The 17506-nt window shown below is 42.7% G+C and overlaps 1 protein-coding gene and 1 long non-coding RNA gene across 3 annotated transcripts; one reads left to right on the plus strand and one right to left on the minus strand.

Annotated features, from left to right (window-relative positions):
* Positions 1-662: 662 nt before the first annotated feature.
* paip2b (poly(A) binding protein interacting protein 2B) lies at positions 663-11472 on the plus strand. 2 transcript variants are annotated; one of them, XM_079214629.1, is made up of 4 exons: positions 663-727; positions 8009-8175; positions 9075-9257; positions 9368-11472. In XM_079214629.1, the coding sequence occupies exons 2-4, from the start codon at positions 8020-8022 to the stop codon at positions 9422-9424; spliced, it is 396 nt and encodes a 131-aa protein (XP_079070755.1). In that variant the 5' UTR covers positions 663-727; positions 8009-8019; the 3' UTR covers positions 9425-11472. The 2 variants fall into 2 exon arrangements, with proteins under 2 accessions (XP_079070755.1, XP_079070754.1); XM_079214628.1 differs by lacking the exon at positions 663-727 and adding an exon at positions 3579-3704.
* Positions 11473-14751: 3279 nt separating this feature from the next.
* LOC306734626 lies at positions 14752-15173 on the minus strand. The gene is made up of 3 exons (XR_013770968.1): positions 15095-15173; positions 14926-15009; positions 14752-14847 (listed from the first exon to the last, which is right to left on the minus strand). It is a non-coding gene; the product is annotated as an uncharacterized lncRNA (long non-coding RNA).
* Positions 15174-17506: the final 2333 nt, after the last annotated feature.

Here is a 17506-nt window from a genome sequence, read left to right on the forward strand (position 1 = left end):
ATTACAACAAACTGCTGTGAGAGTATTTCAACAAATACCTTTCAAATATGATATTTCTGACAAGCAGATGTGTACAAGTAGGAGTGATAGATGAGGCACAAACTTGAGATGTCCTCGCCCATGAAAAACATGTGCATGATTCTGCTAACACTCACACATGACATTCTTTAATGTGCTGTACTTCTACTCCTCTCTTGTTGCTTTCCCGGCCCGAACGACCTTAACAAAATGGGCAACTGGAGCTTTGTCTGTTAAAGAACGGCCGGACCCGGCTAAAACAGCCACGTTGTCAAATATTAACTAGTCATATTGATTACAAAAAAAGGGGCAGCGAGAAAAACGGGATTTATTTTGTTTACTTACATGAATTGGGGTGGGGCGGGGCGTGATGTCGCCTGGACCAATAGAATTGCCCGGAGATGTTGCCTGACGTAGATTGCAGCCAATGGCAGACGCGTACAGCTGGACAAACGCGACCCACGACACTACGTTTTTACCCCTCGACGTTTCGGCAGAGAAACAGTGGATTTATCGGTTCCTGGCCACTCGCGCGAGCTCGCTGACAAAGGAGACACGTATTGTTTTGGCGTATTGGCTATTATTAGAGGAATTTCTCTACTGTGTGGTTTTCCTGTGACGTCCGGGACCGGAAAAGAGCCGTTTCCCCCCCTCCCCACCGCCGACAGCTGGTTTGCGGATTCCCCACTAAAAGACTTGAAGTTGTGTGGTGAGTTGTTGTCATTCGTGGAGCAAAGGGGGGAGCTAGCTGTTTGCTACATGAAAGAAAGAAAGACACATCTGCGAGAAAGCAACAACAAACGCTCACAGTGTTCATTTAAATGCAAATACTGAACGCGTGTGTCCTGTATGAGAGCATGTGTTTGACTAACTTGCTTGTATTTCACGGATAACATTACTTCTGGTGTTGAACCACTTAAGCCCACAAACAGTCTGAAAAGAAGAAAACACTCATGGAAATGATAAAAAGGTGACCAACCAACTTGAGAGTTGTCTCCTACATTATACATAGTTGTATTGTGGTAGAACACGACATCGCTCATCCATATATGTTGTATTTATATATTTATTTAGATCAGCTATACTATATTATATATATATATATATATATATATATATATATATATATATATATATATATATATATAATGATTTGAGCAATATAACGCATGTGTTAATAGTCGTAATTGTGTCCTCCACAAAACAAAAGTTAATTAAAGTGCTGATTATTTGTCATCTATCGGGAGAATGATTTTATTTCCGAAGCCACGCAGGCATTCGTGTTTCTGAAGAGAGTAAAAAGTGTAGTGGTGCTGTGGCGGAGCTTGAAGGATGTTTGCTAACATGTTGCGTTCATGTACCCGGTGTGAGCCCCGATTTTTGCCTCTCAGCGTTATTGTGACGTGTACCGCTGAATTGGTTCATTGGTTCCCAACCCTTGTGGCTTTTAAGTTGAACACCTTGGCTTTCGAGTTGCAAACAGCTCAACCTAAGAGTGACGTTGCCTTGTGGGATGATGCAGCTGAGACGTTTTCAGAGTTGCAAAGAGGTAAAGCTACCCAGTAGTTTATAATAAAGAAGGTAAGATCATTTATGTTGAACACTTTTCATATTTAGAATATGTCTCTACATTTATCCTGTGACCTGAGACTAAGGCTTTAGTCGTAAATATGAGAATAGCTACTTTTCTCTCTCAGTTTAGAGTTTTGTTCTGTTCGTTTTAGACAAAACAAGGAGCTTGGAAGATGTACTTTAAACTGTAAGGCATTGTGATGCAATTTTCACTATTTTATTAGCCATTAGCTACCAGTGGGGCACACACACTGGGACTCTCGTGCACTAACATGCATGCTTGGCCCGACCAGCTACGTAAACAAAGCACAGAGATACTGAGAGAGTGTGTCTTCACTCTCTGCCCAGGATGCCCTTACTCCCCATTAAATTAACACAACATATAGTTGTATGATGCTATATGAATGCTCTGAATTTTGAATTTGAAACGGATAATGAAATAACCGTAGTTGTAGCCCTGGTATTGTGTTCATGTATTAAAAAGCAAAACTCAAGGTCTGCACCAAAATAAGTAGTGTTCTAGACTCAGTTTATTATGTCCACCGAGTTAAAACTAATGTTTGTCTAATACAACATGTTCACAGTCGTTCCTTCATGAATGTTAGTGAGTTGTTTGTTTCAACTTTATGGGCATTTTGGTGATGTGGGAATGAATGTTATGAGAGTTGTAGTAATATTTAGTCTACCCACATACAGACACGGACAAAATATTAGAAATCCATCTCAGTATAGTGTAATACGACTCAACGGCACCACAAACTATACATTGTTTGTAAAATGAGCATGAAATTAACTACTGCGGCGTCTAACCAGAGAAGAAAAAAACATCATCTCTGTTTTAGGTTGTGCCACTCCAAGCCTGAGGTGTTTCTTTGTGTTGTATATGTGATATTTCATGTGTATTATATAGGAAAGGGTAAAAAAAAAATAAGACCACGATTCACAATTGGTACATTTTTCCCAACAGAAAACAAAGCCTGGCTCTTTTTCACATCGGATCGCAGAGGAAAGAGAGTCAGTGATTTACAGTGTTCTGTGCTCAGGGCTGGATCTTGTTCAATCTTGGGATCCATCAGCATCATCATCACGCACTATTAGCCTCTGGGGGGGAATAGGAATGGAAATACTGTGGTGAGATACAACCAGCTGTTGTGGTGTAGCGGCTTGAATATCAGTGCTACAAGAGATTCTGTGCATCACTGCAAATATTTATCTGCACACTGAACAAACAGCAATTGTTTCTGATGGTATTTTGGTCAGTCTTTTTCATTTTCTCTGCAAACGTACCGTCTACCTGGTTCCTGGCTGCACCCTGCGTTCTAATATCTGTCGGTGTTGATGCGGTTAATCCATCAAATTGAAATCGGCATGTTCTGAATGTTGTCACTATTCAGATTAAATCAGACATCTGAACTTGGGCTGGTTGATATGGTTGAATTCACAGTATCAATAAGTATTTTCCAATATCCATTATACATAGATTATGATTATTATGGTGTTTTTCCCACAATAAAACACTCAAATGGATGTCCACTGTTGTGGAGCACATTAGACCAAACTCGTCATACTTTAGTGATAAAATAAAAGCGTCACAATTTATTTAGTTAGTTTTTGTTCACAGTTTGCTCAAAGCTAGAGCTAAAACCATAATTAGTTAATTGATGAGCACATTTATGAAGAAAACAAAACATAATTTTCTCCCAGTTCTATTTATAAATGTGATAATGTTCTGCTCAGTTTTTTTTTTATCATTGTACACTGCATTTCTTTAGGGTTCGGTGCGGTGACACGGGGTGGAGGTCACCTTAAATTGTGGGAAATAGTGATTGGTATTTATTTAACATTTTAGAATCGCTGTCACGTCAAATGTTGCAATTTCCACATTCGCGAAAGAACATGAACGCGGCACCAAACCCACGTGACCGAGCCCAGCTTTCTAACGTTAGCAAGGTGGCTAACAGGATTTAGCTAACTTGAGCTACGTTGCATCGCAGCGCAGAAGAAGTAATCCCCGCCGAAGAAACGACGACGACCACGCACTCTTTGCCGTGTAACTCGCTGTAACTTTGCGTTAACGCCACACTTCGAAGCGAGCACTGAGAGCACAATGCCAGGTAACCTAAACTGTTAACCGCGCGACGGTTGGTCTCGTGAGTGTGAGCGTGTGATCCCCGGAGCGGAGGCTTGTTGTGTTGACCTGCTCCAGAGACGCTGCCATGCTGTAGCAGCGTGCTAGCGGGACAGGCGACTTTGTTTGGCCTCAAGCAGCCGAACGGGAGCGAGGTTCGGGGTTTGGCCTCAGTTTGTCTTTACGTGTGTTTAATATCACGCAGTGTCTCTCTTTATTGTTTTATTTCGTTTTCACGTCAAAACCACTCACCGACTTTGATGGTAATACCCGATACCCTTTGTTGTTACTGGGGCAGCGTCCACCTTAGGCCCGTCCGTTGACAGCACAGCTATGTGCGTCCATCTGTTCGCAGCTACCGCGAACTAGCCGCTTAGCACGAGCGTTGCCTCGCGCTCAGACCGTCCGATCCGTTTACGACGTCCCCAGGTAGGCCGAGACACCTGGTTAGCACGTTAGCTCCCAGAAGGCGTTAGCGTGCTACAGGCCACTACGACACAGCTCGCGTTACAGACAGGACACTGACTGTTACATCACGTAACCTGTCATGAAGCAGGTTATTCTGTCAATTTAAAAGAGTCTCTTATGAACACTTGATGGGAGCTTTAGATATATCCGTCTTTGGCTTCCCCGTGTTCTCCAGTTTTCTGTCGCTCCGCGGATCTCTGTTGGAGATGTTTTAAGTTTTTTTTATTCTTCTTTACCTGCAGGTACACAATGTATCTTGGTTATTTTTAATTTATTAATAAATGATGTTTAAACAGGCTCGTGAGCGAACATTTCCACGTGTGTGTGGTTTAATATTTGGACCTTTTTTTCTTCTTCTGGTATTCATGACGTTACCTAAGCGTATTTTGTTGATATCCCACTTCAACTCTTTACAAAACAGTTTACTATTGGGCTGAATGAGTTGAGGGCTGCCACCAAAATTATGTTCTTTATTGGTAAATAATGTTTTTTATGTAATTGTTTTATTCTTTAAAACGTCAATCTTTGTGAAAAGTGTCCGTCACAGTTGCCCGAGCCCACAGTGATATTGTTAAATTGCTTAATTATCTGACCAACACTCCTAAACCAAAAAAAAACCCTTTACATTGACAATAATAATAATAATATGGTAAAATCCATGAAATGTTTGGTTGTCTTATATATTAGTTAAACAATTAAACAAGTAGTCCCAAATCCATAAAGTGACATTCTTTATTGTCCATCATAGTTTATCAGAGCACACAGTGTTTCTTCAAATATTTTATATAAACCTACAGTTTGATTTTCCACATTTTTTATGTTGCTGGAACAAGTTAATGAATGTTTTGCTTGTTTTAATAGCAACATTTTTCTCCCCTTTTTTTTATTATAACAATAATACTTTCAATGCAGAGTATTTCCTCCGTCATCCTAACTGTTATTCCCTCATCGAAATTATAGATTCAAATGTAATGATTGGGTGGGTCAGCAGGAATATCCCGTCAGAAAATGTGGACATCATCTACAGCTAAAGTGCAATGAAAGCGTGATGACAACATGAGATCTTATCGCTTTAATTTATTAATTAAAATGTTCTGTGTAGGTCTTCTGCATAGCAGGTTTTTACCTTTCCACTGCTTATTCGTTACCCTCATCAAATCACGCTCTGCTCGCAGGCATGGAGGATGCTAGGCTCCGCTAACTAAATATTACATGGTGACCAACACATGGTTATGCAACATGAACATGTTAAGTGCTACATGCAGGACATAATGGCACAGTGTTCATTACGGTTCACCCGAGGTGCACCCTTGTGTCGCCTGAGCAGAGGCATGTTTACAGTGATTCCTTGATTTAAAAGGTTGGAATCCTCATGATCCTTTTCAACTTCATGGATTTAATACTTTTTTGAAAAAAATTTCAAATTTTGCCATAGATGTTATAGACATCTTTTTTTTACACCGGTAATCTTTGGAAATTGATGTTTAAAGTGTTGTTCCGTAACACGTTATAGACGGCAGTAAAAGTGGTTGAGCACATTGGCACACTCACACATGCAAGTTTCAATCGCCTTGCTCAACTCGTGCAGCATTAAATTTAGTCTGGCCGTGTTCTTTTACAAAATGTTCTTTCCTACCCTCTGACTCTCCTCGCTGACTCCTATTTGTCTTAGCAGCTATCATCTTGTTTAAATCTCCACACTACATAATTAGGCTGCTTTATCATTGTCCACAGAGCGACACTGACGGCTTTGCGTGAGGCAGACACACCCCCTTGTAGTCTACTAACCTACTTAAATGTTTACTTGAACTCTACGAAAGGACGGTGTGTTCGTACCGTCACTGTGTACAGTTGGCAGCAGTCCACCTCGGGTCAAACTCAGCTATCATATGTTGATTGTGTCACGTTGACCGAACCGGAAAACGGCAGCAATCAGTGTCTGTGTAGCATTATGTCCTGTATTTCTGGAAATCAGGTTCTTATTGTGAAGCTGCTGGGAGTTCGTACTCAAGTCCAACACGGTGTGCCGGCATCACGCTGACCCTGGGGCTGTGTGCGCGGCTCGTTGAGATCATCGCTTTACTTTTTTCCTCTCCTTGCTGCGAGGCCGCGGTTGAGTCATGACGAGTCTGTTCGAGCAGGCTAGCAGCACGAGGATTATGTTATTTAGTGGGCATTTCTCATCAGAGCAGGGGTTCTTTGTCATAGAAGGAGGATTGGACAAATATTCATGTCTCATCACCTGTTTTTTCACAATTACACAAGGTATACTTCTGGTATCGTCTGTGTGTGTGTGTGGCAGAAAGTAAAAGCCCTTCAAACACCAGAAGAAGTGAGGGAAGTTGTCCAATATGATGGAAGTTTGTTACGCTGTTTGTGCTCTGATGTCCGATGACTGTGTTTCCGTTCAGCGGATGATGAATGTCATTCCATCAGAAAAGGAAAGATGAAATGTGCACCGAGTACAGAATATTGCTAAATTACATAAGCACTCTCAAAATACCCGTAGCCCATAAAGCTCAACACTAAAAGTACAAATTTAGGGGCCACTGTAGAAAGAATGTCAGTTAAACATCTGCGGTGAACTGTTTTTTTTTTTTTTTTTTTTTTACTGTATGAGCCGGTTTGCTTGCTTTTTAATATATCTTAGTCATCTGGGAGCAGCAGGAAAGATGTGTAACACCTGCAGCCTGTTCGTTGCAACATGCAGCACCATGAAATACGATGACTCACTGATTCACTGTCCTTTTTATATGTACTAAATTCGACATTCCTAGCACGAATAAAGCGCCGATCGACTATTATCTATGTGAAGATACAGTGGAGTAATGTCAGCCTGTGCGTGTGTGAGCTCCGCTTTGTTTACATGGCCGGGCCGACCACGGATGCATGTTGGTGCGTGTGGGTGTTCCCCGCAGGCGAGCGAGCTCATAGCCGCCACTCTGCACTGCGCTCCTACAGCGGTTACAGGCGATAACGGTGCTACGACACTGGGCATCGTCCCGAAAGCGGTGTGCTTCTCTTAAACTGATTTACTGTTCCGTCACATTTCCTTTTTATTTTGTTGTCCTTGACTTAGATTTAAATCTTTGCGATGATTTTTTTTTTTGCTCCACACGCCGAAGTTCAACACTATGGAAATGAGGAAGTTGACATTGTGCTATGTTTTCTTTTTTTATCTGTGTAATCCAACTGATTTAGCACTATGGGTGTCGGTTTTCCTGGGAAAGTCACTGCATGCCTTCATGATGTCAGCCTGCGTGTTTATGTTCCTTGGTTGATAATAATGCATTGTGGCCTTTTACCACCGCTCTGCATTTTACCAACTTGAAAAGCAATTGATTGGAGTCGTAAAATGCCAACAACTCTATTAAGCCCTCAGACACTCATTTGGGTGTTTGCGCTAAGAATAGTTTCAGATATCACAGTGGTTTTAGAGACCAGCTGATGACGCAGGTTTCTATCCGTCTCTTAGTTAGATCATGAGATATGGAAAATTGGTCTTTGGCGGTTTTATTGTTTATGAGTAGTGAAACTCGCTGAGGACTATTCCACCCTTGGGTGCCGTTTCAGCTGGATCCCAGGCTGAAACGTCGCAGCCTTGATTATTAGATAATGCCCAGCTGTGGGCTAATGACTAGGACAAGAGTCGAGAGAATGGGACGGCGTATTGAAGTTTGCATGGTGTTAAATTTGTTAAAACATATTCACTCTGTCTTTGTAAGTATACAGTACCATGATGGACATTCTTTACTTTATTTTCTCCCCATAAAGTTCCAGTGTTTAAGTCTTTAACTCTTGCTCTTCTGTCTACTCGTGCAGAGCCGGCTGAGATGAGCGGTCCAGAGGTGGCCAAGACACCTGGAGGTGGCGCTCCGGGCAAGGAGGGAAAGGAGCCAGTGGCCAATGGGCACGCAGGAGAGGGCAGTGACGCCAACCCCTTCGCTGAGTACATGTGGATGGAGAATGAAGAAGAGTATAACAGACAGGTGTGTGTTCTCCTACTGTGTTTTGAATAGGCATTAAGCACATCATGGACAATAACTCGCGCATAACGTCTCATGTCACAATCGTCTTCTTCCTTTCCAACCAAGTGTCATCCTGGACAATTCAGCAGGGTGAAATAAGTTTAGTCAAAGTTCTGATATTGTGGGCTCCGTCTAAATATCAGAACTTTGACACGACTCTAAAGGTCATTTTCAGACTTAACATCTGCCTTTTAAGAAATGTCAAGGATATTAAGGTCATTTCGAAACAGTCTCTATTACATGGTTTGTCCAACAGCAACAGGGAGCACTGGTATGTTTATTTTATCAATATTTATACATATGCACCTGAATTACTTCCACTTTTATCGCCTACATTTGTCGTTCTGTCCTGGTGCTTCTTACCAACTCGGTCCCCTTCCTTTCGTCACACGCTCCTCTCCCTTACACTCACTGAACATTCAGCTCTGCCATTTTATTTAGCTTTCTGGAGTACCCCAGCCTTTTCTTTTCTTTACCATCCTGACAGAGGTTCTCGGGGTCAGCTGATGACTGATATCCACCCCCAATTTCCATTTTTCTTCAGTTTTCTTTTTATTTGAGTTGCATGATTGGGTAGAAATGTACCTGTTAGTACAGGAAAAAAAACAATCTTACAATATTCAGTGCCCTTTTCAGCTTTCTGTATCTCTCTCTTGATTGCTTGGTTGAGTCATGTATTTGAATGCCAACGCATTACTGAGAAGATTTCTCTTTTGGGGAAGCCTTCAATCTACTTGTCATGCAAATGATCTCTTGTATATTCCTCCTCTGTCCACCCATGCCCTTGCTCTTTTTCCCGTTACGTCACTCATCTTTACTCATCTCTTTTTTTTTATTCTCTCCCCCCTGTTGTCTCCCAGGTGGAAGAGGAACTGCTGGAGCAGGAGTTCTTGGAGCGCTGCTTCCAGGAAATGCTGGAGGAGGAAGACCAGGATTGGTTCATCCCTTCACGTGACCTTAACAGCCAGGGAGTGGGGCAGCTGCAGCAGCAGCTCAACGGCCTGTCCGTCAGCGATCACCATAACAACCTGGAGGAAGTGGCGGTGAGTCACAGATGCGTCTCATTTCACAACAGAGAATTGATGAACACTTGAGCGTTTAGGTTAGAACGAATATGTTCTTATACTCTTTTTTTTTTTTTTTTCTTCTGCAGAGGAAGAGCATGTTGAATCCTGAAGCGAAGGAGTTCGTCCCGGGAAAGAAATACTAGGAGTCCCCCTCACCCCCATGGATCCTCCATGCGCGCTCACACACAAACGCACACACACCAGTTCTCACATATTCTCAGAGACTCTGGCGGCCACGCCCGCACACACACTGATTCACACACACTCACTCACTCATACACACATGAAGTCAATGGCGTGCTGGCAGGCCCAGTTGGGGGGTGGGGGGATTTCTTTTTGTTGCTTTCTTTTTCTTTTTGTTTCTTTAATCTTTTTATTTCCTGTTTGTTTCTTGTAAACTGAGGGACATTGGGAACAGGGGTGGGGGAGGGGTGTAATACCAGCACCGCCCTACAGCGGGCGCTAGCTCATTGCATTTCAGATGACACTGTTGATGCGTACAGAGCAGGCGGGGCTCATCGATTTCCCCTCGTAACCGAGGCAGCTACCAAGCAGAGATACTATGACAAAAAAAAACGTCAATCCAAAACATCTAATAAACACGAGAAATTACTGCACATACTTGTTAATTTGTGTGCTGTCGGATTTGAAAAGCATCGTCCTCAGGTTGAGGGTCGCCATGACAGTGAGGACAGAACGATTACAATTTCAGGGGACTTGAGGGGTTTCTGCAGCTGCTCTGTTGTGTCATCACGGTCAGTCAAACCCGTAAACGTTTGCTCCTATTTTGTCATAAGCTCATGTGACATCACAGCTCTTGTGCGGTCCAGAAATGGGGGTTCTTGTTTGTATCTGCGGCGGCTCCGTTCCAAACCAATTACAGACCCATCCCTCCTCCCTGCACGCTTGTTTTGAAGTGATCTTAACAGACATGGACAGGCGTAATCATGGATAAGAAGTTATTTTCCCGATTTATGTGGAAGTCCATGTTTATCTTTTGTCCAGTTTATTAGAACAGAGGTGTGAGTTTCTCAATCATGCATCAAGTAGAGTTGAGCAAGAAAAATATTAGAGGGAAGGTCAGAGATTTGTGAAACGTAAAAAAAGAAAAAGAAAAAAAAACCTGAGTTCTCATTTTATTTTAATTTTTTTTTGGTTCACGGCTTCATCCTTCAGTTCTATTTGAATTTATGAGGTGTTGTGAACAACCTTGTTACAGGGGAGTATTTGGTCTGGAACACAGTCACTGCCTCTTTCTGCCAGAACAACTTGGTTTGTCCAGCATCAGATCGAGTGTCCATATCCAAATCAGGTTTTCAAATAGCCTCTCCTCCTCTTTTTTTCTTCTTTTTTCTCCATGATTTTGAGGATGAGGAATTTTGTGTCTCTACTGGGTACAGTAACCTGTGGTGTCCATTCAGGCCTGTTTGCAGGAGGAAACTTGAGGGGACAATATTGTCATGGCCAATTGGAATAAAGCAGTGTGGAACACATGGCAGACAGTATGGCTTCCTTGCTGTTCTTCTCTTTGTACATTGACTTTTTTGAGGAAGTTCTTTTTAACCATAAATTGCTGTTGAGGTCTGGCTTTCCCTGAAGCATTGCCCCTCAGTGCAAGTATGATCTCCGTTAAGTTGTAAGTCTTTAGGAAAGAGTTGTGTATGTGAAGATGCTTTTGAGGAAACCCAGATTCTCATCAACAGCAAACATGAATTGTTTCGTAAGTTTTTCTAGTTCTCAGCCATCTTGGGTTGAAAATGCAGAGACCGTATTGTCGTCTTGTGATCCAATTTTTCACGCCACTGTTCATTGTGGTACTGGTGACAATAATGTCTCGTGTATTTTACTGTGATAGTCGACACTTTTGCGCTTGTACTCGATTTGAATTAAGTAACAAGCACTCAGGTGTGTTCTTAACTCTGCAGTAGAGATGGTGACGTCCTGGTTAAAGGGAACTTCCTCACACAGTGTTGGACCACAGAATGGCGCCCTGGTGAAGCCAATAGGAATGTCCGCCAGGTGGATTGTACAACATGAAATCATTTTTTGGTGATTTTGTTTAGATGCGTTAGATGACAGAAGCCGTTTAAAAAAAAAAAGAAAAGAAAAAAGAGGTCCAGAAGACACAGAGTATGAATTTCAATACAAATAAAAATAATGAAAAAAGAAGAATAAAGATGTTAAAGACAAATGCTCTGTGTCGGTCTTTTGTCCCATTTTTAAAACACACTGGACCAGCACGCTTCTATTGATTGAATGATTTTTCGAATTTATATTTCACGAAATTTCATAACCTCTGATATGTTGGTAAAACTATATTGAGGAAAATACTCAATCCTTTTTTCCTATCGTTTTTTTAAATTCATTTTTCTGAGAACTTTATGGACTCTCGTCCATGCTGGCTGAATTAAGCATTGAGATTCAGAGTTCACTCTTTAGCTGAGACGAAGCAGCAGTTGACCAAACAGTTTCATCACAGGTCCATTTAGTTGCAGTTCCAGAGCTTTCTATCATATCCCAGAATCTTCCTCAGCAGGTGGACAATTCTTTTTCTGCAGAGCTACAATTTCGATAATCTGCAATCTGGGTAAAATCTATCTGCCAAGGAAGACTGTGATCTGATTGAAGGTGAACAGCTCCTTTTGTGAAAGAAGAAGAAATGGAAACTCCAAGAAAGGAAGTATTTTGTGAATATGGAGCTTGAACTTGTGCCAGAGCAGACTGCATCAGGTATGAGCAGAGTGCTTTATCTGGAGAAGTTTCAGCTAAGAAAGGTGCCAGTGTTTATAAAACTTCTAAAAAAAAAGTCTCAGCAGCCATTAAAGTAAAAAAAGTGATTAACGTCAATCAGGTGCTTTTTTGTTTGTGCATTTTTATTTTTTAACACTTTTACCCCAAAGAAAGTCAATAAATCAGTTTAACTAAAGTTATATGATTCTTGCTTTGCATTCAGGAAGGCGACAAAGCATCCGGCTGTACACTATCAACTTGAGAAACCGTCGTCTGACCATTGAAAACCCTGTCGGGGCCACAACTGCAGCGCCACCTCGCCAACGGACCTGACCGTGTGTCCATGGCAACGGTCAGGAGCCCGCCATCGGCCTTCACTGATAAATATGAGGACGTGGAGATTGCTACGTGCTGTCGTTTGGAAACAAAACCAGGGCAGGTCACGATGACCCTGCAGGCTTTAGGTAGGGCTGCAAAATAAATAATTGCATTGAGATATTATGGGCTAGTTTTTCATGTTTAATTATTATTTCATGTTTAATTATTAATTATATTACAGTATTTTGCCCATGATCCTAAAAATTCAGCTATATTTTAAGATGAGCATTTTGTCCATATTGCTCCCTCTAGGCCTTCTGCTGGCAGACTGTTATCTCCAGTCCACCTAAACAAAGTTCATATTCTGGAAGTGGCAGGTCAACCGTGCAACAGGGTCGTGTCCACAGCCGTCACTGCGGAGGAGGAGGAGATAAGGGGCGGGCTCAGGGTGTCTGACTACACCATCGACGGCCACGTGACGCTGTCAGCGTTGTGCTACTACAAGAGGAGCCTCGGCAAAAGGGCGAGAGAGAGGAAACCCACAGCAGCACTGACCTCTCGAAACGAAGACGCTATCGTAGTGATTGTTAAACGATCTCCGGAGCATCAAGAGATAGTACATTTAGAGACTTTCATTCTGCTGGCGTCACAGCTGGCTGTAAAAACACACTGAAGGTCACCAACTGATAGAGCAAACAGAATGTCATGAAGTTGGTCTGATGACCTTGGGGGAGGGTCACTAAGGTCATACCAGATTATCTATGCTCCTCACCTTAAAAACGTGATCGACTTTGTACAAACTGAGAAATGTTTATTCTATTGAATAACAAATAACAGCAACTAGAGAAATGACCTATTTTCTTCATGTTTTCATAATGACAGCCGCCTGCTGGTGTGTTGACTGAAAAGGATCTGAGTACTTCTTCCACCACTGCACTGAGCACATTCCCACCTCATCCCAACAGGGTGACAAGAAGCCCATTTCACCGTCTCCTTTAAGTGCCGCCAACAGATGGTTTACTGCTGTTTATGACTCATCCCCGGCGTGTGTATCCTGAGGTGGGATACCTTGAACGCTGCCTGAATTTGAAGGGCTTTTTCATGTGCGGCAACTCTTCCGGCCTGAAAAGTGAGGATGATTGGACAAAGAAGCTGTTGTGTACACACAAACACATTTTGTTTTTGTTTTATTTTGCTGTGTATTGAGACAGAAGTTGAGATTCAGATGGAAGAATGAAGCGTCTAGTGATGAGGAGGATGACGATAGTGAATGACAGTCTGCTGCATCTTAGGCTTGGCCCACTAGGAGGAGACACGCATGGTAATAAAGGAGAAATAAACATGAAAACGCCACAGGGCTAGAGTTTGGTGATTAACACACACAACACTCGCAACACTCTTACCTCAGCAGTGTACCTGGCTTGGTACTCAGTCAGCGGTGAACTTGTGCTGGGCACTGTGCAGAAAGTGGGCTGTGCAAGGGCCGGAGGAAGTGTGCTGCTATGAAGGATAACACGTAGGGTACAAGATGTGTGTGAGAAGAAACTAAAAGAGATGGTGTGTGAGTGTTCGAGATATAAAGGTTAGCTTTGTACCAACTACACTGCTTGGGAGTAGGCTGTACGGAGGTGATATTTTTTAGTCCAATAGCCGGTTCCAAGCCCCTCAGGTAGGCACTGACATCCACATTTTCAGCATCTAGATCAGAGGAAGGAATTAAGAAAACACATTCACTCTCAATGTTCACTCTGGAATCACCTAACCCCGTGACCTAAAGATTCGGTATCGTGGGACAAGCGTCTTACTGTGTGTGTGTGAGACGCAGAGGGTTGTTCTACCTTTGGTTGGGATGATTGGACTGGAGGCCACGGGAAGGTTGAGCAGGTGCTGCAGGCCGGCTTTTCTGCCGACAGATCTCAGTAAATCTGCAAAGCAGGCCGGACTGTCACAGGATGACAACACAATCACACCTAAAAGTGCATGAATATAGAGCAGTTTTATGGGAATTATCTGTGGTTCTGTTTTTCAAGAGCCATTTAACTTACAGTTTGAAGGCCCTTGAAACAATATATATATAATAAAGATAAGCTGAAAGTACTTTAAAAGGTTTCCTTATTGAGAAATGGCAAATTGAATCAAATCAAAACTCCAGAAGTAAAACGAATAATCTTACCTTCCTCGTAGAGAACATCCATCTTCTGGGGCTCATCTTTTGCCTCCAGCCGCTTCAACATATTTGCTGTCAAAAGAAAACAGACTCAATACAGCTGCCAGCTTGTGTGTGTGTGTGTGTGTGTGTGTGTGTGTGTGAGAACTCCTTACCCTTTCCACCAAACACATAGTGCAGCCGACCTTTCGTCTCCTCTCCGAGTAAAGGCCCGATCTCCCTCGCTACTCCCACTTCCTGTGTCCTTGCCTCGGTCGGGGAAGAGCCAACAAACGCATGCGCCTCGAATCCAAAAGGAGCGGGGATGTCCAAAGGATGCAAGCAGCCAGGGAAGAGGGAACATGAGGGAGGCTGAGAGATAGAGCCCTGTAGGTGAGTGCTGGTTACAGAAAGCTGGTTAGAAAATAAAAATCTATCTTTGCAACTCACCTGTGGACAGCTGGTAGAGCCGTAGCTGCTGTTTGTCGTCTTGTAAAAGTATTGATGAAATATAGGCAAGGTTTCACGATGATTCTATGAAAACACCACAAGCAACTGGTCAGTGAGTCAGTCGATCCATCATTGAATTCTCCATCAGTCTGTTATCTATCCATCCAACCTGAGGTGGGACGATCAATGCAGGAGCAGCTGCAGCTTCACATCTGGGCTCACGGAAGGGTTTATAGTCGCGACTATAAGTGGTGACAAATCTCTCCAAAGGCATCAGCCTGACAGACTGGAAGGGGAACACATGCATTGTGACAATGGGTCATGTGGACAGTAGGGACAATGGTCAGCTTCTTGACAAAGCAGTAGTGGAAAAAGTAGATCCTAGTACCCACCAAATATCTTCCATCTCTTGAGGAAGCAAACTGTGCATTCAAAACTATATGATAAACTCAATTATTTGTAATTCCAACTTTACACACAAACACGAAATAATGGTTTTTCCTTTGTAGCATGCTGTGAATATAGACTACGAACACAAATGCAATGGGGAAACAAACACATTTGTTTGTGGTCAATACTCATATACTCATAACAGCATCAGACATAATTAATTTCACTGAGGATGACGAGAACATTGTTACTGTTTTGCACTGTAAACAAAATACAGGATATTACAATCTAATTTACATTTTACAAGTGACCTCCATTGTTGTATCCGCCAAAAAGCAAACCTGAATGTTCCAGCTCTGATTTCTAAGTGATATAATTGGCAGTGTTTAGCAAACAAAACACCTGGTTTGGAACATGTCCTCCTATGTACATAACTGTGTGTAGTTATTTTCACGAGTTAGTTTTAGAATCTCAAACTTTAAAGCAGACAATATGCTTCTGCATTGATGTCTGACTAACTTTTTACTCTGTTATTGTAACAGTATTTGCAATTTAATGACACCTGACAAATAAATGTGAAATAAAAAGTACATTTCATTCTGATTTATAGTGAAGTTTATACCAAACAGTGTACTAAAGTTAGCAAATAAGATAGCTGTTCACTTCAGAGCCAGGTGTTGGTTCTTGGTTTCAGGTGTTAAGTGGACTGACGTCCGTAAACAGAGCGACACAGAGAGTGGATTTGGGGTTGACAAATGATAGCCTACCGTTGCTTCATATCAACTTGTGGTGGCATGGGCGTGGTTAGCGCAGCTGCAGAGGGGGAGGGGAGAAGCGACTCAGGGAACAGGTGCCGGGATGAGGTGTGATCAGCCTCAGCTGTGTGCAATTGTTTGTGTGTGTGTGTGGCGCGGGCGCGCGCGCTGTGTCTCCCATATAAGCAGTGGCTGAGGAGGAGTGGAGACAGGTCGCAGAGACGGTGGAACGGCGAACAGTCGAGGGAATGACGACCCAGCCATACCTGCACGTTAACTGTCCAAAATAAATCTTATTACAGACCTGCCAACTACAGTGTGCTGCCTTCTTTGTGTTCCATGTGCCCAGCCCCACGTTGGGCGCCACTGTAACGATCCCTGTTACCCCACGAGTCTCGGGCAGCACACTGTAGTTGGCAGGTCTGTAATAAGCTTTATTTCGGACAGTTAACGTGCAGTTATGGCTGGGTCGTCGTTCCACCATCTCTGCGACTTGTCTCCCCTCCTCCTCAGCCACTGCTTATATGGGAGACACAGCTCCCCCCCCCCCCCCACACACACACACACAAACAATTGCACACAGCTGAGGCTGATCACACTGATCACACCTTATCCCAGCACCTGTTCCTTGAGTGGCTTCTCCCCTCCCCCTCTGCAGCTGCGCTAACCACGCCCCTGCCACCACACAACTGTGTACACAACTGTTTGTAATTAGGCTGTAATTACATTTAAAAAAGTGAGATAATCTAATATATATCATTAGTGTGTCCACTTCACAGCCTGTTTCTGCTGCCCCCAAGTGGCCAAACATCAGCTGACATTAAAGCGGGTTTAAAATTAAAGATCTGTAATTCAATTGCTGTCCCATCGGTCACATTAATCTAGGACAATGCATTAAAACACCTAGATTAATAACATCACGGTATTATTTTTGTTGCAATAAAATAGCCCACTAGAATTGCAGGGATAAAGTTGTGAGAAAAAACATTGCACTCTCATGATAAGGTAAGAATTTAGATGCATCCAGACTGAATTAAAAAAGAGGAGTGATACCCACTTGCCTCTTTTTGCATGAGCTGCCTGAGATTTGAGATGTATAATGTACGCTAGTTAACAGTAATGCTGACTGACACAGTGATGCCGCTTGTGGAGAGTGACAAGTTTGCCTTGAGGCTGTAGAAAAAGGTCAGTAGCTGTGTGGTGGCCGGACGTGCTGCAGCAGCAGGAGCGATGTTTTTTTTTTTTTCAATTCAAAACATACTTGGAGAAACATTAAAAACAGCGCACGCAATTGCATAAGACGAGTTAATTAGGACAAGTAAGACAAACCCAGTTGCTGAGTATTACCTTCAGGTGTATGGAAGGAATCATCTGATGGTTTTTTGATTCCTCTTCGGTAAAATAATCTCAGTGCACCACCGCAGCAGTGACTGAGA

The sequence above is a fragment of the Taurulus bubalis genome (assembly GCF_910589615.1).
Source record: "Taurulus bubalis genome assembly, chromosome: 3".
Classification (NCBI taxonomy): Eukaryota; Metazoa; Chordata; class Actinopteri; order Perciformes; family Cottidae; genus Taurulus; species Taurulus bubalis.